The following is a 22,826-nucleotide window of genomic DNA, read 5'->3' on the forward strand; positions in this document are numbered from 1 at the left end:
TCCGTGGCTCAGGCAGCAGCCTCTCACCGCTAGGTTCTGTGTCTCAAATCCCAGTCACTCCATGGGAGATTTGTGCTGGACAAAAAAGGAAGCAGGAGGTTTTTCTCCAGGTACTCCAGTTTTCCGTGTCATATTTTATTCTGGCGACACTATCCAATATCATTTCATCTGTCAGTTATTAATTATTGCTCCAGAGGAGTGCGACAGGCTTTGGCAGCCGGCACAGTTCCTATCCTCACCACTAAATGGGGCTTCATGTGTTCTATTCCTGACTCGGTTGAATGACTGGAAACAGGCTGTGGATACTCATACTTGGGAGTGATTTCCAGTCATATTTTTCTGAGTAATTCAGTGCTTGGCTATACTGATCAGCTGTTCAGGCTGGGCAGGGTAGCTAGGGCAGTAGAGCACTGGCTTTCTGAGATAAAGTTGGTATGTTCGATCCTAGCCCAGTCCAGTGGTACTTGAATTTAATGGTGCTTTTTTAGGATCCAAGTTAACAGACCGACCATAGTCAGAGGTATTTATCAAAATTATCTGAAGCTCACTTAAAATTATCAAGTTCAAACTTTATTCACCCATTGGTGACCATGATTGTTACGGTTTTGGTGTCTAAACTGTCTGACACCGAGGTTAGCCGGTTCGAGTCTCGTTGGTCGACAAAAAATTTCACCATCAGAATATTGGCCGGCAGGGTAGGGGACGGGGTAGTATACAATTTATAACCACTAGATTGCGTGCCAAAAGCCTGGATTAAATTCCAAACCTCTCCACAATGCTCATATGAGGTGAGGGCATATGACGCTGTTGATGGTGATTCGTCCATCAGATGGTGACGTTAAGCCTTGAGCAGACCCCCCTGGTGCTATTCGACAGGAGTACGCTACGTGCCGGCACCGGGTTTCACCCTCTCCCTTCCTGGTATCATATATCACGTCGTTCATTTCATCTCATTAACTCCTCTCATGAGGTTGAAGTCAGGAAGGGCATCCAGTCATAAACACCTGCCATAACAGATTCATCTCACCTCATTCCCGACCCTGTAGAGAAACAGGACAAGGGTTGGAGAAACAACAATAAACATTAGATCACGAAAACAGTACTCTACAAACAATGGTTTTTTGTTTTTGTTTGTCCAAACCTTGTCTCGTTTTATCTACGGGATCGGGAATGCGGTGAGATGAATCAGTCATGGCCGGTTTTTATGACCAGATGCCCTTCCTGGCATCAGCCTCATCAGAGGAATTAATGAGATGAAATGAATGACGTGATATATGATAGTAGGAAGGGAGAGGGTGAAACCCGGCGCCGGCACATAGCCTACTCCTGTCAATAGGCACCAAGGGGTCTGCTCGAGGCTTAACGTCCCCATCCGACGGACGAATCACCATCGACAGCGTCATATGCTCTCACTCCATATGAGCACTGTGGAGAGGTTTGAAATTTAATCCAGGCTTTTGGCACGCAATCTAGTGATTTGAAATTGTATATCACCACCTCCCCTACCCTGGTGGCCAAAGATTCTGATGGCTAAAATGTTTTCGATCAACGGGACTCGAACCGGCTAACCACAGTGTTAGACCGTGTAGACTTCAACACCTTAACAATTAATGCCACCAGGCGGGCACGAGTACTCTACAAACAAGTTTAGTAAATAAATAAAAAAGTAAATGTCTAATTTATTGTCGTAGTTTGTGAGTTTTTATGGAATGACCCTTACCATAACACAATTTGAGCTGTGCAATGAGTTTATTATTATCTTAATATTAATAACTAGTAATTCAATTTTTCTATTCTTTTCAGGAATCGAATGTATGGAATCAAAGGAAGAAAACGACACACAATCCAGATTTTTTTTTTTTTTGCTAGGGGCTTTACGTCGCACCGACACAGATAGGTCTTATAGCGACGATGGGATTAGGAAAGGCCTAGGAGTTGGAAGGAAGTGGCCATGGCCTTAATTAAGGTACAGCCCCAGCATTAGCCTGGTGTGAAAATGGGGAAACCACGGAAAACCATTTTCAGGGCTGCCGATAGTGGGATTCGAACCTACTATCTCCCGGATGCAAGCTCACCAGATATATTCTAACTCATCCACCAAGACATAAGAGGACATCGACAACTGTATCTACTTATTTCTTTTTTTTTTTTTTTTTTGCTAGTTGCTTTACGTCACACCGACACAGATAGGTCTTATGGCGACGATGGGACAGGGAAGGACTAGGAGTGGGAAGGAAGCCGTCGTGGCCTTAATTAAGGTACAGCCCCAGCATTTGCCTGGTGTGAAAATGGGAAACCACGGAAAACCATTTTCAGGACTGCCGATAGTGGGGTTCGAACCTACTATCTCCCGAATACTGGATACTGGCCGCACTTAAGCGACTGCAGCTATCGAGCTCAGTTACTTATTTCTGTCATTGCAGTGGATTGGTCAAAAGAAGAGGAAAGGGAATACGGCATATGAAAATTCAGGATCCATGTAAAATAAATAAATCGAGTACGCACGTTATTTACAATAATGTACATTTTGGACATTGCAGAGAAGTTGGTCATGTCCTGCTGTCAAAAGAAGAGAGAGAGCAGATTGCTGGCCGTTTGGCTCAGAATTTTCCCTTTGACAATGTTCTGAAAAAATATCAGAGACAATTTAGATACTAAGTAGATTACCAGGCTACACCTTCTGCAAAGATATGACATGAGTAATATTGTTCGTGACTTTAGATTAGATAGTGATAAACAGTCAGAAAGATGTATGAAGTGGGTGCATTTGGATAGATAGGTTAAAAGAACAAGGTAATGAGTATGCCCCAGAATACGGATTGACAGAGAATGATTTTGTATTAATAATTATGACTGATTTGCAGAAAGAAATATTTGTGGAGTTTGGGGAGAAAAAAAAAAAAAAATCATTTGTATGGACAGTACTCATGGGACAAATGCTTGAGACTTCTCACTTACAACATTATTGATGTTAGATGAATACAATGAGAGATTCTCTGTTGCATTCTGTTACTCTAATTAAACACACTGCAATGTGCTGAAATGTTCTTTTTTTTAATGTTGTCAAATAATCAATATCTGCAATTGATTTTCCTGAGCAGATACTGATAACTGATAATTAGGCTTCATTCTCTAATGCATGGGTGAAAGTCACGTGCACCCCTTTAAAGAAACTTCTATGCATGTGGATAGGGCTTGGAGAAAGAACATTTCCTCTAAAATTCATGGTAGCCAGGAATTCAAAGCAACTGTGTACAAACACCTAAGGATATTGTTGCAGTGTGAAAATGTAGTTGAATTCCATAGTGAGCTCAACAACTTCCTAGATGCTTGTGAAAATGATGACACATTTAGAGAGTTTGGTGTGTACTTCGAAAAGGAATATGTTAGTAGGTGTGATCTGTGGGCCTATTGTTACTGATTAGAAATGCACATTAATACCAGTATGCATTTAGCCTTCCACCAAGTCCTAAAACAAGTGGCAATGAAAAGTCTCTGAGTCAGTAGGATGGAGAAGAGCATAAATGCTGTGATGTCAGTGGTCAAACACAAAGTGTTTGATAGGTTGCTAAAAGTAAATAAAGGAAAACTTAACAAAGCTGTGCAACATATAAGGCAGAGGCACAAAAACAGTCCAGAAATGTGTATTGATGATGTGACAGTGGAAAGTTCCACTTCATGTAAGCTGGAGGACAGATGAGTTTTATAGCATCAGGAAAGAATGTGTAACAGGTCATTCTGCTGCCCATTGATTTGCTCTGAATCTATATATATATAAAATAAGAGTTTTGTCTGTGCATTGCTCAGAATTTGAAAAGAATGGTATTTCTGTATCGGTCATGTCCACAGTAACAAGAAAATGCATTTTTTACTTTTCCGTAATTTCTGTCTGCCTGTCTGTATGTATGTACACGCATCACGAGAAAACAGCTGAAGAGAATTTAATGAAAATCGGAATGTAAAGTCGGGTGATGAACCGCTACAATCTAGGCTATAAATTATTTTAATCACGCTGAGTGAAATGGTAGTTTAGGGGAAGGCCTGAAATTTAATTCTCAAATATATATGTTATTAGAGGTCGTGTTTTAATGAAAATCGCTAGACAAAGATGGGAAATAAGTCGCTACAATACAGGCTATACACGCTGAGAAAAATGGTAGTTTAGGGGAAGGCCTAAAATTTAATTGTCAAATATTTATTTTATTAGTGGTCGTATCTTCACGAAAATTGGTATGCAAAGTCGGAGAATAGGTTGCTATGATCTAGGCCATCAATAATGTTATTCACACTGAATGAAATAGTAGTTTAGGGGAAGGCCTGAAATGTAATCTATATATATAAAATAAGAGTTTTGTCTGTACATTGCTCAGAATTTGAAAAGAATGGTATTTCTGTATCGGTCATACCCACAGTAACAAGGAAATGCATTTTTTACTTTTCCGTAATTTCTGTCTGTCTGTCTGTCTGTCTGTCTGCCTGTATGTATGTATGTATGTATGTATGTATGATTGTACACGCATCAATAGAAAACGGCTGAAGAGAATTTAATGAAAATCAGTATGAAATGTCGGGTGATGAACCACTACAAGCTCGGCTATAAATTATTTTTTTCACGCTGAGTGAAATGGTAGCTTAGGGGAAGGCCTGAAATGTAATTCTCAAATAAGTTATTTATGTTATTTGTGGTCGTATCGATAAATCTATATATATAAAATAAGAGTTCTGTCTGTACATTACTCAGAATTGGAAAAGAATGGTATTTCTGTATCGGTCATGTCCACAGTAACAACGAAATGCATTTTTTACTTTTCCGTAATTTCTGTGTGTCTGTCTGTATGTATGTATGTATGTATGTACACGCATCACGATAAAACGGCTGAAGAGAATTTAATGAAAATCGGTATGTAATGTCGGGTGATGAACCACTGCAATCTAGGCTAGAAATTATTTTATTCACGCTGAGTGAAATGGTATTTTAGGGGAAGGTCTGAAATGTAATTCTCAAATAAGTTATTTACGTTATTAGTGGTCGTATTGATACTACATAACTAACATAAATTTAGTTATGTCGTAAGTTAGTAGTAGTTATGTAAGAAGTTATTAAATTTCCGATCACTTATGTCTTATACATTCTTACCGTACCGCATACAATCGGAGATATTCATGAATTTGGATTTTTGTTACCAAGTTCAAATCAGCGCCGAGTCACGAGAAAATGGGTAAACAGAATTTAGTGAAAATCAGTATGTAAAGTCTGAGAATAAGGAACTACCGTCTACGATATAAATAATTTTGTAAGACACCCTAATATCACAGAATCGAAAGAAAACTAATGTGAAGGCCTGCAATATAGAAAGCTCATAAACTTTATCAACAATAACATTACATTGACCATTGTTTGTTGTGATGTGCTTTTTGTCTTCTGTTTCCTCTCATCCCCGATAGATAGGATTACTGCAGCATACCGAGGTTTTTTTAAAATTTGCTTGACGTCGCACCGACACAGGTAGGTCTTACGGCGACGATGGGATAGGAAATGAATAGTGGTGTGAAGGAAGCGGCCTTGGCTTTAAGGTACACCCTGGTGTGACTGGTGTGAAAATGGGAAACCACGGAATACCATATCTTTTTTTTGCTTAACGTCGCACCGACACAGATAGTCTTATGGCGACGATGGGATAGGAAAGGTCTAGGAAGTGGAAGGAAGCGGCCGAGGCTTTAATTAAGGTAAGAAAATGGGAAACCACGGAAAACCATCGTCAGGGCTGCCGACAGTGGGGCTCGAACCCACTATCTCCCGAATTCCGTCTTCAGGGTTGCCGGCAGTGGGGTTCGAATCCACTACCTCCCGGATGCATGCTCACAGCTGCTCGCCCCTAACCACACGGCCAACTCGCCTGGTCGTACCGACTGTAACAGCCTGCCTGTATATTGGTGGGAAGTAGCTGGGGTGTAAAATAACTTTCTTCTTTAGCATGCCATTCCTCTGGTTCATACATTTTCTGATATATCTGGTACGTAACTCACTGGTTCATCATAGTATTCGAGCTATACAATCCCTATTCTGAGCCACTGATTGGAATGAGTAGTGTGCATATTTAACGGAATAATGACAAAGGAGTGTTCACGGCAGTCTGCGACCTGGTTATTCCAGCTCTGGAAATTTGGACTCTTAAATCGGTACCGTAGTACTGTTCATTGAAAGTGAGAAAGTGTGGGTTTTTTTTTTTCATTTGATCGAGTATTTTATACGACAACATTCCTTTCAGTCACTACATTCCTACTGACGTTTTTGTAATGACCTATGTTGAATTCAGTTAGGAATACCACCAAGTCAGTCTTTCTGAGAATCCCGTAGCGAAGCACGGGTACATCAGCTAGTATAAAATATGTATGCATGAGTATCCATGTACATACTGTGACTATTCTTTGCACTCTACAATATGCAAACATATTCATTTGGTTTTGAGGAGAGCCCATTGTACTCATCTATCCTGGAATTCCTGAGTTCTTTAACTATTTTGAAAATTTTCCCTAGGTGCAACTCCATGCCATGTATATTTTATTTCACCTGTTCATGGTAGTTTGTAATTTACTCAGCATATCTGTAAATTTATCTTCATTCTCCTTCAGTTAGTCAAGATTATTTTCCAGTTTAGACATGTTTTTTACAATATTTTCAAACAAATCATTCAGTATATGGCACAATGGCTATGGGCTCCTTTGTTACTATACTACCAGTTTCATTATTTCAGCACAAGCTGCCATGCATTTATTTTTGGAACTAATGCATTTTTGTCATTGACAATTATTTTTCATTTGTCAATATGTCTTCTATATAATTATTTAATAGCATCGTACCTTTCTTTGCCTTCCAAAATATCCTGCTTAACTTTAATGTAAAACAGTACCAATGAGCTCTTAGCGGCTGCAAGATGAGGAGTGTATTGTTTTGACATGAGTTGTCATTTATTGAAAATAATTCCTACATATTACCGTACTGTAAAATGCACTTGGTGTTTCAATGCTGATAATGATCCTGCAATCATTAAGAGGGGAATACTCACGGCAGTATTATTGGAGCTTAAATAATATGAGTAAAGAACTAAAATCCAAGATAAGGCCTTTTGCAGATCATGTCATACTGTATAGAGTAATAAATGAGTTACAAGATTGTGAGCAACTGCAAAAAAGACTTTGACAGTGTTGCCAGGCCCAGGCCCATGATGATAAACTGTGTTAAGTCAGGTTGTGAGTTTCACTAACAGAAAAAGTCCACTCACTTTTCATTACTGCATTGATGGGTTGAAAGTTCCTCATGGTGATCATTGTAAGTGTGTACGTGTTGATATAAGTAAAGATCTTCATTGGGGTAATCACATAAATGTGATTGTAAATAAAGGGTACCGATTTCTGCACATGGTTGTGAGGGTATTTAGGGATTGCTGTAAGGATGTCAAGGAGAGGGCATATAAGTCTCTGGTAATGTCCAAATTAAGAGTAAGTTTCCAGTGTATGGGACCTTCACCAGGATTACTTGACTTGAGAACTGGAAAAAAGAAAAAAAAAAAAAAAAGGCAGCTCGATTTCTTCTGGGTGATTTCTGACAGAAGAGAAGTGTTATTAAAATGTTGAAGAATTTGGGCTGGGAAGGAGACTAAGTGGCACATTCTGAGCTGTCAGTGGAAAGATGGTGTGGAATGACATTGGTAATCGAATAAGTTTGAGATCACAATACGAAGATAAAGTTGAAATTCAAGAGGACAAACTGGGACAAATATTATTTTATAAAAAGAGGAGTTAGTGATTGGAATAATTTACCATGGAAGATGTGTAATAAATTTAAAAATTCTTTGCAATTCTTGAAGAGAAGATGAGTAATCAACAGATAGGGTATCTGCCACCTGGGGAACTGCCCTAAATGCAGATCAGTGGTGACTGATTCAAATGACAGTAAACATGACCAACAAATGGTGAATAAGTTAATCTGGGAAGGACAGCTGAATCAGAAAGTGATGGAACAAACAATATAGAGAGAAAAATATTGTAGACATGGTGCTAATAAAACCAGATGAGAACTACAGAAAAACTGAAGTGATCATGAAGATCTTTTCTGTTGTAGTTTAAAATAAATATGAGAGAATAGAATGCTGTAAGACTATTAGGCAATAATCATAAGGTTGATGAGAGAGAGGGGAGATTTCAAAAATTATGATTAGTTCAAAATGGTGAATAAAAATATAAACAGACTATGGGATAGGTTTAATGAAATTGTTGGGGAGTTTGAAAACAGGTATGGTATTTTTCTAAAGTGGTAAGTAATCATAAAGACCCAATGTATTATAACAGAGGTGCAGGTTAGAAAGAAATAGGGATATATGAGGAAGTAAGAAGAGACTGAAAGAACTTACTAGGAAATTTAATTTAGCAAGAAAGTCAGCTAAGGATAACATGATGGCAAGCATAATTGACAGCCATATGAATTTTAGTGAGTAATGGACGTATAGGTACTTAAGAGGCGGCCGGAGCTGGAACAGCCGGCCACCAGCTCAGTAGTTGTTGTAACATTGGTCAAAAGTTTGTAAGAGTTTCTATAAGGAAACGGAACAAGGTAAAATTATTTTGTTTTTATAGCGTACGGTAGTCTGTGATACACTTCTCATTAGTGTAAAAGCATTTTAAAAAGAAATGCAAGTATAGTTATAAAATGGTATTTAAAATAAGAATCTCCATATGAAATTGAGCTCTGAACCGCGGTTTTCCTAAACTTGTTTTAAGTCAAGATGGTGTTCAAATTAGAAGCAAACTATACCGTAGGGAAGTTTATTTTTTTCTCTAAGCGGCTACTTTAACATGCTTCAAAATTAGGGATTCTTTATATATTTAATCGTGATTTTAATAAAGCTCTGCTTATTGACTTCCGAGTGTCGGCCGAATTCTAGTGCTGGTAGTTCAGCCAGTTTCCGTCAGATGCCGCAGCGTCACAAAGCCTTGTCCTTGAAGAGGGATGATGACAGATTAGCTCTTACCCATGCAGGGATGTGGTGAGTGAGATCTTCAGCTGCTATCAGTTGCTTCCTCACCCTTGCTTCATAACAAGCAGCAGTGGACACGCTGACAATACTTCGTTACTCGCTGGTTGTGGTATGACCTTTCAATAGCACGTTATATTTTTTTACCGAGTGCAATGGAATGGCAAAATGCTTGATTTGTAATAAGACTTTAAACTTTATTAACAATTTTAACACTGGGCGAGTTGGCCGTGCGGTTGTGAGCTTGCATCCGGGAGATAGTGGGTTCGAACCCCACTGTCGGCAGCACTGAAGATGGTTTTACGTGGTTTCCCATTTTCACACCAGGCAAATGCTGTGGCTGTACCTTAATTAAGGCCGCGGCCGCTTCCTTCCAACTCGTAGGCCTTTCCTATCCCATCGTCGCCATAATACCTATCTGTGTCGGTGCGACGTAAAACCACTAGCAAAATATATTAACATTCATCGACATTATTCTTTAAAACACGCCAAAGAATATGACAAATATGTTAGTGAAAAACACCATGAAATTGCGAATGAACTTAAAACAGCTGCATTATCTGAGGTAGATGTTACCTGACTTTAATGAATTGTCTTTGTTATATTAGTGACGCAATGATGCGTACTATTCAAAATAAGACAATTAACTTATTTTTATTGGTAATTGTAGGTCGGAGGTGAATCGTCAGTTCGAATAAGCTACAACATATCTTACTAAAAGAATGGCTAAATGGTGTAACGTTACAGACAGAGATGCAGTAATGGTTGAGAATCCGCATACTGAATAGTAGTTGCTAGTAGAATAAGAATAAATTGCTATAAATATACGTTGTTCCTCTTTCAGTTGTAGCCTATTACAATATGGGCAGTGGCGGTTCTAGATACTTAAAACCCGAGCTGGATAGCTGCAGTCGCTTAAGTGCGGCCAGTATTCAGTATTCGGGAAATAGTAGGTTCGAACCCCACTGTCAGCAGGCCTGAAGATGGTTTTCCGTGGTTTCCTATTTTCACACCAGGCAAATGCCGGGGCTGTACCTTAATTAAGACCACGGCCGCTTCCTTCCCACTCCTAGCCCTTCCCTCTCCCATCGTCGCGTCGGTGCGACGTAAAGCAACTAGCCAAAAAACAAAAAAGTTAAATGGGGGAGGGGCTGTTTGGAATTGAAAATCTTGGTAACGGAATTCAAAAGAAAAGTAACCATGTTTATGAAAATACAATGGGCAACATTAGCACAACCATTAACATGTTTATTTCAAATACGTTATATCTGTAAATTATCAATTTCTTTATTAATCAAGGAATTTTAAAATAATTAATTCACTAAAACTGAGCCCCCAGCCCCGCCAGGGCTAGAATCGCCACTGGATATGGGTTTAAATCTACGTTTGTTACTAGTGTGCACGGAAACTCACCGCTGCACTGCTTCCCTTGCTCTCGATACGAGGCTTGCAGGCGGACCTCCCCTGTTTCTGCATTACAACCCTCCTTGAGGCTCCGTGCATGTGTCACTGTTTATAATACCCATTACAGCTGGGACAGATAGAACGCAACTTTCGGGAACACAACCGTTGTTGAATGAAACAATTACAAGAATATAACCGTTTTTCAGTTGCAGTGCGGTGGTGGTGATTATTGTTTGGTTTTCTTGCTAGGGTCTTTACGTCGCGATTATTGTTTTAAGAGGAAGTACAACTAGGCAACCATCCGCTATTAACACTAATCAGAGAGAAAAAATGGAAGGGATCCGACACTTCGAAAAATGAAGGTATCGGCCTAGGAAAGACAAGGGCCACGAAGGGCGTGAAAATGAAAGACTCCATAGGCCTCCTTACGTAATACCGTCGGGGTCGGAAAAGAACAAGAGTTGACTAAATGTGGTCGGATAGGATAGATGAGAGAAGAGAATATCGTCTACTGCAGCTGGTTATTCAAGGGAAGATACAAGGCAAAAGATGACCAGGAAGAAGGCGCATTCCTTGGATTGATAATTTGAAAACTTGGTTCAACTGTTCCACTACTGAGCAACATCCAAAGCAAGAATCTCTATTATGGTAGCCGATCTTCTGAAATGAAATGAACCGAGCTCGATAGTTGCAGTCGCTTAAGTGCGGCCAGTATCCAGTATTCGGGAGATAGTAGGTTCGAACCCCACTGTCGCCCCCTGTGGGTGGGGGTGGTAGAACAACACCCACGGTATCCCCTGCCTGTCGTAAGAGGCGACTAATAGGGGGCCCAGTGGCTCTGTACTTTGGAGCGTGGGCTGGCGACCACGGGGCCCTTAGCTGAGTCCTGGCATTGCTTCCACTTACTTGTGCCAGGCTCCTCACGTTCATCCATCCTATCCGACCTCCCTTGGTCTACTCTTGTTCTCTTCCGACCCCGACGCTAGTAGGTATGCGAGGGCTAGGGAGTCCTTCATTTTCGCGCCCTTCGTTGCCCTTGTCTTCCTTTGACCGATATCTTCATTTTTCGAAGTGTCGGATCCCTTCAATTTTTTCTCTCTGATTAGTGTTAATAGAGGATGGTTGCCTAGTTGTACTTCCTCTTAAAACAATAATCACCACTACCACCACCTGAGTCATGATGAGCACACAAGTACAATGTAGTGAAAACTGTGCAAGTATATGCGTCCAGATGAATACAATAATCACCACCCCACTGTCGGCAGCCCTGAAAATGGTTTTCCGTGGTTTCCCATTTCACACTAGGCAAATGCTGGGGCTGTACCTTATTTGAATCGATTATTTCAGAAACCAGTCAGGCGCCAAGTCTGTTATTTTTTGGAAAACGAAAAAAACTGTCTAGCATCAGACAAAATGTTATGGTAGGGGTTTTAATATTTTAGCATGAAAGTATTATATCTCTTAATAATTTCTATCTAAGGAAAAATATTTTGTGCTTATTAACTTTGCTATAAAAAACGGAAAATATTTCCACTTAACTGGTTTCTGAAATAAACGAGTGTTGCAAACATATTTTTATGGGATAATTCTTGAGTTTTGGAGGGATTTTATCATAAACCCAATATTTGTTTTAAAAAAAAACATATTTTAATAGGTTTAGACTGTATTGCTGATACAAAAGGATGAAATCAGCAATGCCTGCTCATCATGACAAGAGGTAATCAGTCCTCATAAACAAACTCCACAGCACATTCTGTTTCTGTATTAAGCCATTGTAAAATGCTGTCATAGAAGTGTTCATATTCCATCAGGTAAGGTTTTAAGGCATTTATTTCACGTACCTTATTGATATTGATGGGCACCTAAAACAAACAGTAACAAAGAATAGGCCTAATGTAGGGCTCAGACCAGGTACTTCCTTGTCTGAGTAGGAAATGTAACCTTCTCCTTTTACCCTTGCATTCCGAATAATATTACGCGTGTGAGTTTGTTTGTCTACCATTCCTCGTTTCCTTTTTAGATGCAGGTTCGTCTTCTGATTCTTTTTTTTTTTTTTTGTTAGTGGCTTTACGTCGCCCCGACACAGATAGGTCTTATGGCGACGACGGGGTAGGAAAGGCCTAGGAGTTGGAAGGAAGCGTCCGTGGCCTTAATTAAGTTACAGCCCCAGCAATTTCCTGGTGTGAAAATGGGAAACCACGGAAAACCATCTTCAGGGCTGCCGACAGTGGGATTCGAACCTGCTTCTGAATTTTCAGACATATCACTAAGAATATTAAAAACACTGTACTAAACAAAATAAATATTTTTTGAATCATTTGTTCAGTCCGCCTCTGTGGTGTAGTGGTTAGCGTAATTAGCTGCCACCCCCGGAGGCCCGGGTTCGATTCCCGGCTCTGCCACGAAATTTGAAAAGTGGTACGAGGGCTGGAACGGGGTCCACAGCCTCGGGAGGTCAACTGAGTAGAGATGGGTTCGATTCCCACCTCAGCCATCCTGGAAGTGGTTTTCCGTGGTTTCCCACTTCTCCTCCAGGCGAATGCCGGGATGGTACCTAACTTCAGGCCACGGCCGCTTCCTTCCCTCTTCCTTGCCTGTCCCTTCCAATCTTCCCCTCCCTCCACAAGGCCCCTGTTCAGCATATAGCAGGTGAGGCCGCCTGGGCGAGGTACTGGTCATACTCCCCAGTTGTATCCCCCAACCAAGAGTCTGAAGCTCCAGGACACTGCCCTTGAGGCGGTAGAGGTGGCATCCCTCGCTGAGTCCGAGGGAAAAGCCGAACCTGGAGGGTAAACAGATGATGATGATGATGATGATGAATCATTTGTTCACAAAACTAGGAACATGCGATTCCAGAAACACAACAATGACAACAAAAACAGATGAACAGCTGGTTATTCTGGATTCAGAACAGCAGCACCAACCGGAAAGGTACCAGCAGTTTACCGCAGAAACCAACCAAGCGGTGTCACTTAACTGGTTTCTGAACTAAATACGAAATTCAACGTAATGCCTGACCATTATAGGATAACGTTTCTTGACTGGTTTCAGCACCAAAATGTGCGTATACTCTCTTAGTAACATATTCTGCCATTAACTCATTTTTCCATTTTTTGGCACTTGACTGCTTTCTGAAATAATCGATTCAATTAAGGCCACGGCCGCTTCCTTCCCACTCCTAGCCCTTTCCTGTCCCATCGTCGCCATAAGACCTATCTGTGTCGGTGCGACGTAAAGCAACTAGCAAAAAAAAAAAAAAAAAAAAAAAAAGATGACACTTGATGAAGAGGGATATATCAAAGTGAGGAGCCCGGCACAAGTAAGTGGAAATAAAGCTAGGACTCAGCTAAGGGCTCCGTGGTCGCCAACCCAGACTCCCAAGTTCATAGCCCATGGGGCCCGCTTTAGTCGCCTCTTACGACAGGCAGGTGATACTGTGGGTGTTATTTTACTACCCCTACCTACAGAGGGAAGTTGCAGTGCCCTTCAGCTGTGGCGTTCTTTACCAGCACCGTTTCAGAGTTTCATGACGGGTAGGTATACAAAACCGTCGTTTGCAATCCTTGCATTTCTTGGAAATGGGGTTTTCCAACATAACTAGAATAACTCACAGGTCAGATAGGTCATTCCGGTGAGCAGCGTTGCTATTGGCTAAAGCGCCTGACGTCACCGAAAGCGAGAATGAAGTGGTATTCTTTTGAGCTTAATAGTTACTCTAATTACACTCCACTCAAGTCATGAAATACAGAACTAATGGATATTTAGATGCTGTAACATCTATTATTTAAAACTTATACGAAAACATACGACTTCAAATCCGTCTTTGTAAAGACAAAGAGACTCTCACAGCGGCTCGAAGGTTGGAACGCAGGCCTTCTGCCCCTTGGCAGGTTCGATCCTGGCTCAGTGCGGTGGTATTGGAAGGTCGACACGTTAAAGAACTCTTGCGGGACAACATTCCGCCACATCTGCGTCTCCGAAAACAAGTTATTTTATGAAATTCAAATTTTAACACAATATGCAATGGGATGTTTTATACATTGTTTATATATTTCAGAACTGTTTGTTTCCAAGGGAAAAAAAAAAAACGGTTATAAATTTGTAAGGCTTTCTTTTTTCTCAGGGTTGTTGGAAAATTCCGTTCTTGGTCGCGTTACAATCTTTATCGTATGTCCAAAGTATCACTGCGTGACTAAAAATGCGCAAATGAATTCTTCTGTTATATCAGTTTGTATTTTCATTGGATAGAATTATATTATGTATCACTTACTGGCCGGTACAGGGAAAGACGTGAGGCGGGGACGGGGTTGATGCACTACTTCATTTCAACATCGGAAACAGTGTCCGGCGTGCTGGCCGTTGGTCACAAGGGTCCCGGGTTCGATTCCCGGCAGGGTCAGGAATTTTAACCATAATTGGTCAATTTCTCTGGCATGGGGGCTGGGTGTATGTGTCGTCTCCATCATCATTTCATCCTCATCACGACACGCAGGTCGTCGCCTATGGGAGTTAAATAAAAAGACCTGCATCTGGCGAGCCGAACTTGTCTTCGGACACTCCCGGCACTAAAAGCCATACGCCATTTCATTTATTTTTATCGGAAACAGTACCTTATTTTGACTGCTTTGCTCAGCACTAACCGATGCTCAATAATTTCCTGGAATGTTTCGCATTCCATAAAAATGTCAACACCATCAGCTCCGTGCAAGTACTGTATCACAACTTCCTGGTGACAGACTATGTGACGCTGGAGGGTGAGAGGTGAATCGCTCGTTCGGCCTTGGCCTTTCTTACTGCCATCTATGCACCTGCGATGTAACTATCAGTGGAGTTGGTTGTCGACATCAACGAGACTAGTGGCGATATTTTGAAATAAAAGATGGATCTTGAGCCGACTACGGCCGCCTCTTAAAGACAGACACAAGTTCCAGGATGGACATTCCTGGAAAAATTAATGAACTAGGAGAGTGTATAGGTGAGGACTTCCAGAAAGCATAAGAATTCAATTAGCAATATGCAAAGATAATTGGATGTAAGATTAATTTTCCAGGTTGAGGAGGTGATTAATACAGGCAAAGTAGGGGAATTTACCTATGATAATAAAGACATTTACAAAAAAAGTACAAAAGCTGAAAGCTAAAAAAAAAAAAAAAGCAGCTGGCTTTATTAAGAATTCAGGGTAATCAGTAGAAATATGCTGCCATATCTGAAATATCTGTTTACTGTTTGTAAGAAGCAAGGGTGCCCATACCCAGGGGCAAGGTTGGGGTCGCCCCCCCAGCTCTCAGGGAAAGGCAAAAATGTAGTCTGGTCAGGTGTTTTCCTTTCAAGAAAATGATTTAAAAGTCAATACTACGTAGAAGTGGTAGTACGGTTCCCCACCAACAGGCAGGGAATACCGTGGGTTATTCTACCACAGAATACAAGTTGCCATTTATCTTCCAAAATATAAAAATACTACGTACCCCCAGCTCCGCCCCCACCCCCACCCCTTACAAACTGTCATATATGGGTGCTGATGGTAAGAAGGAGCTCTAGCTTCACTGTATAAAGGAAAGGGTGATGAACATAAAGCAGATACTTAGACGCCAGTCTGCATATAAGCTCTGGTTTGATAGAAGGCTGTTCACGTTTAGGAAAAGTTATTCCAGTAAGGCTCAACTTGTAGGATTCCAACACAATATAGCAGATAATTTAGATTCAGGTGGAATGGACTATATGTATCCATTCATGGTGGTTTTGGGATGTGGTGATTATTGTTTTAAGAGGAACTGGGCAACCGTCCTCTATTAATAATCAGAGGGAAGAGATCCGACACTTCGAAAAAAGAAAGTAGCGGCCAAAGATAGGTGAAGACTGGTAAAGTAAAAGTCACTCTAGACCTCAAAAACCTAATACCACTAGGGTCAGAAAAGAACAAGAAATGACCAAGGGAGATTGGATAGGATAAATGAAACTGAAGAACTTGGTGTGCAAGTAAAGGGAAGCAATGCCAGAGCTCAGCCAAAGTCCCCACGGTCATCAACCTGCGCTTGCAAGTTTAGAGTTCCTGGGCTCCTTTTAGTTGCCTCTTATGGCAGGCAGGGGATGCCATGTGTGTATTCTATTGCCCCCACCTACAGGAGGTATCGATTCAAAGATTTTGAAAGGGTAGATCATTAGAGACTACTGACAAAAATGAGGGCTAATGGACAAAAGAGTGGTGAATGGGTGGCTTAATTTATAGAAAGAACTCATAGAATTAAAGTAGTTGAAGCATTATCTGATCCTAAAATGGTTATCTGGAATCAAAGATAATGTTTTTTTGCTGGTGATGTTACACTGTATATATTAAATAAGCTACAGGTTTGTAAGCGACTACAAAAAGAGATCAACAATGTTGTGAGATGGACAGGAGACAAGGGTATGACGGTAAATTTGTCTGGTTGTAATTTTCACAAAGAGGAAAAGTCCTCTCAGATTTAATTACTCTGTTGATCAGGTGACTGTACCTCATGGGGATCACGGTCTAGGTCTTAATATAAGGAAAGATTCATGAATGAGGTACCGGTAGTATATAAAGGTTACACACCTCTTCATATGGTTATGAGAGTATTTAAGGATTGTAGTCAGGAGGTAAACCAGAGTAAACCAGAGGGCATATACAGTAAGTCTCTGGTAAGACCCCCAATCAGAGGATGGTTTCAGTGTGTGACACACCCACCAAGATTACTTGATACAAAAACTGGAGAAGATCCAAAGGAAAGCAGCATAATTTGTTCTGGTGATTTCCGACAAAAGAGTACACCCACCAGGATTACTTGATACAAAAACTGGAGAAGATCCAAAGGAAAGCAGCATAATTTCTTCTGGTGATTTCCGACAAAAGAGTAGTGTTTTGAATATGTTGCAAGGAAAATAATTTTTTTTTTTTTGCTAGTGGCTTTACGTCGCACTGACACAGATAGGTCTTATGGCGACGATGGGAAAGGAAAGGCCTAGGAATTGGAAGGAAGCGGCCGTGGCCTTAATTAAGGTACAGCCCCAGCATTTGCCTGGTGTGAAAATGGGAAACCACGGAAAACCATCTTCAGGGCTGCCGACAGTGGGATTCGAACCCACTATCTCCCGGATGCAAGCTTATAGCTGCGCGCTCCTAACTGCACAGCCAACTCGCCCGGTAAGGAAAAGATTTGGGAGTAAGGAGACAAGATGCTCAACTAAGCGGGATGCTCTGAGCTGTCAGTGAAGAGATGGCATGTAACGGGCGTAGTCAGAAGGGGTGGGTTTACTGGGGGTTATAAACCCCATGGAAATTTTATAAAAGAAAAAACGAAACTGACAATAAACAAGTGAAAGTCGACTCGATGTGTTGGCTCTTTTGAGCATTCACAGAGACAAAATTGTAAAACCAACAGATATCTTGAATCTGTCTTCTAAGAAGCCTCAAAAGTTGGATTTTAGATTGTAAACTGAACATACTATTTTCTGTAAAACTGCTGACCTTGATCGTATTGTTTTTTCTGTATTTTAATGTAAGATTCTGTAGTGTACTGCCATCTGAATATCAACATAATTCATTTGTATTAATGTCTTTATGATGACACTCGAGCATGTGTGCGCTGCACAAGCACCTTCATTATGTTCTATCATAATTTTGTAACTTTCACCCCTCTTCCATAAGTTGAACCGTAACTGGCGTATAATGGCATTAGTAGATGAATAAGCTTGGAGTGGAGGTTTTAAAGGTCACAATATGAGGATAATGTTGGAATTCAGGAGGACAAATTAGGGCAAATATTTATTTATAAGAAGACGAGTTAGGGACTGGATCAATTTATTGTGGGAAATGTTTGATAGATTTCAGAGTTCTTTGAAATCGTTGAAGAAAATACTAGGTAAAATGATAGGGAATCTGCCAACTGGGCTACAGCTCTAAATGCAGATCATTCATCACGGACTTGATAGAATCCTTCATAATTCATCAATGAAATTATAACACATAAAAAAAATCCCGAATCCCTATTATTTCTGCTAATCAAGCTTGAAAAGTCTAATAAATTGTACAAAACTACAGGTTACGCAGTTGTAAATGTGAATAATGAAAAGCACCGCCACAAATTCCTCGAAGTATAGACAGTCCTAAATGCAGATCAATGATTATTGATTTCACAGAATCCTTCATAATTCATCAGTTATATTATCGTGTATAAAGAACATACCTAATCCTCGTTTTTCTGCTAACATAGCTTGATATGTCGAATAACTTATGCAAAACTATCGGTTATGTAATTCTAAACGTGGACAAATAAGAATACTGACTCAGATTTCTGTGCAACAACCTGAAATAATTCCATAATTATTAACGTGGACAATAAAAACACTTTCTCGGTTTTCTGAGCAACTTAACCTGAATTCATTCATAGTAAAACGAAGAAAAGAATCGTATCCTTCCGTATTCAAATTTTAATTATTAGTTCGATAAATTTCATTCTTCTGTTTCAGGTTATCAGACAAACGTATAGAGAGGCATAAATAGGCTGGATTCGATCACTGATGCCCTCATCAGCTGATAATCGTAAACAAACTAGTCGCGAAGTCGCCATCACCAAAGCAAGGGAATTTTGTTCTGTTCTGTTCTGTTCGTGAAGTTGATTTGGGCTCATTATTTCACCCAGACACAATACTGTATTATATTTGTACTAGTTCTACACACGCACACAATTTCAATAAAGTAGTACACCAATGCAGTTGACAATGTTTTCTGAGTACGAAGTACTTGAAGATTGAGGGAAGTAGACCATGCAGCAGACTCACAATATGGGTTCAAAGCACTTCAAAGTAGTTCAGGAAAAGACGTATCACCTAGACAATTGAGAGTGAGGAAATACGTATACAAGACTAGGAGATATAGGAAAAGCACAGGGACACAAGGTATACTAATCTTCACGCTAGAGTGGCCGCCTCAGCGACTTCTACAAAACATACACACCGGGCCAACATATAAGGGACAAGCAGGAGAGGGCAGGGGAACGACGGAGGGGTGGATATATGTGAGAGTGTAGGACTTTGGACAGATGGAAAGAAATATCTGAGCAACGTATATATAATGTCAGTGAAATCGTAAACAAAAGATGAAGAGGGGCGACAGTGTGTTGATATGAAAATGTACACGCGATCGGTGGAGGGGGAGATGAGAATAAACGGTAGCTATGTGTCTTGTTTGAAGAGGAAGCGTTAGGGTGGGCGGGAGGCAAATGAGAATATGATGAAATATGTAAGTAGTGTCAATGTATTGTGGGAAAGTGGGGTTAGAGTTGTAAATTAGAGTGATCTAGGAACCGATTTAAGATACGTATGATTGTGGGAGAGGGCTTGTAGACGAGACATGCAATTGACGAGGGGAGTGGATAATTGTATTGTATTAAGTTGGAGTACAGGCAGCGGCGAGGAGAGTTGTACAATGGGCATTGAAAAAAGAGATGTAAGCGAAATCGAAATTTATAGAGAGGTGTAAGGGAATGATTAAAGCGAAGACGTATGATATTGATGATATGACGACGAGTGTAGGTGGCGTGTTGATACCAGAAAGTAGTAGGTAGTATGGGTTGGAGACTATGATAGAATTTGCCCTTCTGACATGCAGATGTTGTCAGCAAGGGAATTATATGAGAATAAAAGTGGCCATGGCCACTGACACTGAGAGAATGCGTTGTGATTGGCCAGGTCGTATTATCGCATTGTTATACCGAGACGCTTGTCTTTCCTCACCTATCTTAAGGTCCATGCGTTGTTGTAAAGTCAAAATAACCAGTCTATACCATAACAACATAACAACTCCGGAAACAAAGATGGCTATTATTAATACATCCTCATACTTTTATGTGCAATTATTACCAATATTACCCACAAAATCACTAATAATGCCACATTTCGGGACCTAATAATATTCAAAATGGAGTTCTGAACAAATACGAGTAATCTTCAATGGGATATTATTATTTCCAGTCCCCTATTTCTTTACCGGAGCCTACAATGCACATACCTACCACGTTCATTAGTAAGAAAAATAAACAACGGTTATACATGGTTTATTCACTGTATAACTATATAAGTGTTAAACAACTGTATAAGGACGTGTATTAGTAAGACTGTGTAACTTCATTCTGTAAATAACAAACACAATATGCCAGGATACTGTATTTAGCAATCTGGCATTGCTGTGGTGGGAGAGAGCTTGAAACCAAGCCTCCCCATACACAACGTGTATATAATTGTAAATCAACAACAATTCAATTTACCAATTTAAAAATGTCACGTCTTATAGTATCAGTTTTCAGAGGAAGAGAGAAATAGCATTATATCATGGTAAAACTTTGAGTTCATTAATGGTGTAGTCCAAGTAATCTTCAACCACCTTTCCTTTTGGCTTTTGTATATTTTCTAGTAATAAATTATTATTATTATTATTATCCTCATTTCTTTCTGGTGCCTATTATGGCCAGCAAAATAAGTGATCTTTAAAAGCTTGTCAATTATATCCAAGACCAATATATACTGTACATTTCTATGAGGAGCACCACACTTGGCCAACAGCAGGAGCTGATGACGACAATGAATAACTATAAAAGACATGATGGTTGGGCGTATTTTTGTGTAATGTGTTACTGCTTAACAGACTTTTGAAATTGCGAGTTTATTATACATTATCCGCCTCTACAAAGATCTTTCTCAAATTTGAGTATAAAAAGGGACATTTTTCTTGACATTAAAAATTTTTATAAGTTAACTTGAAAACCGTATGTGATATGATTTTCATACTTTGTAGCTGAATACGCAGATATATGATGTATAAATGCCTAATAGAAACTTTTTTGATCAAACCTTTCTTTTAGCTACAAAACAGTGTTTCCTTTCTCCTGAAAAGTAAGTATTTTTAGAATGTGTACACTTTACAACTCGCCGATTCAATTACAATTGCTTACCTTTTCCGTACTATCCCAGTTGGGAGCTCTTGATCTTTTCTTAAGCTTTTCCATTTCTTTCGTGCGATAAGCTCACAAGCAAGTTGAAGAAATTTTGTTGATAATAATATAACCCAATATGCAGCTGTTTCACTTTGTGTTGTCACAACAGAACACCAGTTGACACTGCCTTTTCGATACGCCGTGCTACTGCGCGACTTTCCGGAAAGTTTTGCTCGTAGATAACCAGCAGGCGGTGAACGTGCGAAATACGTCAGTGAACTACAGGAAGATATTCCTACGACTTGAAACGAGTGTATACAATGCGTATACCACGTTTATAGTGAAAAGAAATATACAACGCTTATACAGGGTTTATTCACTGTATAACTATACAAGCATTAAACAACTGTATAAGGACTTTTTATTAGTAAGACCAAATACAGTAGAGACAATACGCGACACTTACGGATTTAACCTTGTTCAAATAGGAGACAATTCGACGGTGGCGCTCCTAGTGACTTGACCTGAAAAGTCGCGCTAAATTCAAATATCAATGGAATGGCATATATGAAAATGGATAAATAAATTACGTCTAGAAAGAAAGTATTATTGAGATATTAACTTCAAATTTGCTAAAGCAATTCTGGATAAATGAATGAAGAATTATTTAAAAGGTTATTATCTAAAGACTGAAATTAAACATATAAACAAGAGGTGAAAGGGACTGCTGTGAAATGGGTTGATCTTTCATTTTAGCATTCTGTTTTTTTTTTTTTGCTTTAGCATTCCTGCCTGAAATTTTAAGGTTAGATTTGTCTTTTTCTCATTTAAAAAAGCACTCTATCATCACATTAAGACACTTGTCAATAAAAATATCGGCACATTCCTTACACACATGATGCAATGAATTAACATTTAAAAGTTGGACAATTTTTCTCTTAACATGAAGCCTACTAACAGAAAGAAAATCTATAAAATCCCGGTTTTAATCTGAGAAGAGGTATAAAAGAAAGGAAAGTATGAAAATATTGTCGATGGTGATGCTTTGAGGAATATTTACGTACAATTAGAGTAAAAATGTAACATACCCTTGGCTGTATAGTCGAGGATTTTTAAAGTCACTGGCCTGGAAATGATCTGAACAGATCTTATAATTCTTATATAAGCGTAACGTCCCTTCTTTCTTGTACACCTTATCCAAATCACTTCTGTGACATTTCAAAACCTACAGATCACACCTACAACAACACATCGGTATTGAAGGTTAACTGCTGCACTATACAATAAAATATGCGTATTATATTTTAAGCCAGTTAAAATATGGGTCGAGCAGGTCAGAAGATTATGAAGTACTATAAAAATATCTTTGTCACTGGAAGAATATACATGCAAACACAATATTACTTACATTTTCTTGTCACGAGTGTATCGAAAGAAAGACCAC

The 22,826-nt window shown here is 39.7% G+C and overlaps 1 protein-coding gene across 4 annotated transcripts in view; it reads right to left on the reverse strand.

The window, feature by feature from the left end:
• LOC136874712 (myb/SANT-like DNA-binding domain-containing protein 3) overlaps window positions 1–21,527 on the reverse strand; it is a 37,153-nt gene extending 15,626 nt beyond the window's left edge. The window contains exon 1 of one of the 4 annotated variants that reach the window (XM_067148362.2): window positions 21,401–21,527. In XM_067148362.2, the coding sequence (XP_067004463.1) occupies window positions 21,401–21,454 (54 nt within the window). In that variant the 5' untranslated portion in view covers window positions 21,455–21,527. Of the gene's footprint in view, window positions 1–18,637; window positions 19,283–21,400 lie in introns of those variants that run through there. The other 3 variants (XM_067148365.2, XM_067148364.2, XM_067148363.2) reach the window with 3 other exon arrangements.
• Between the last annotated feature and the right edge of the window lie 1,299 nt (window positions 21,528–22,826).

This window comes from Anabrus simplex, chromosome 5 (genome assembly GCF_040414725.1).
Source record: "Anabrus simplex isolate iqAnaSimp1 chromosome 5, ASM4041472v1, whole genome shotgun sequence".
Classification (NCBI taxonomy): Eukaryota; Metazoa; Arthropoda; class Insecta; order Orthoptera; family Tettigoniidae; genus Anabrus; species Anabrus simplex.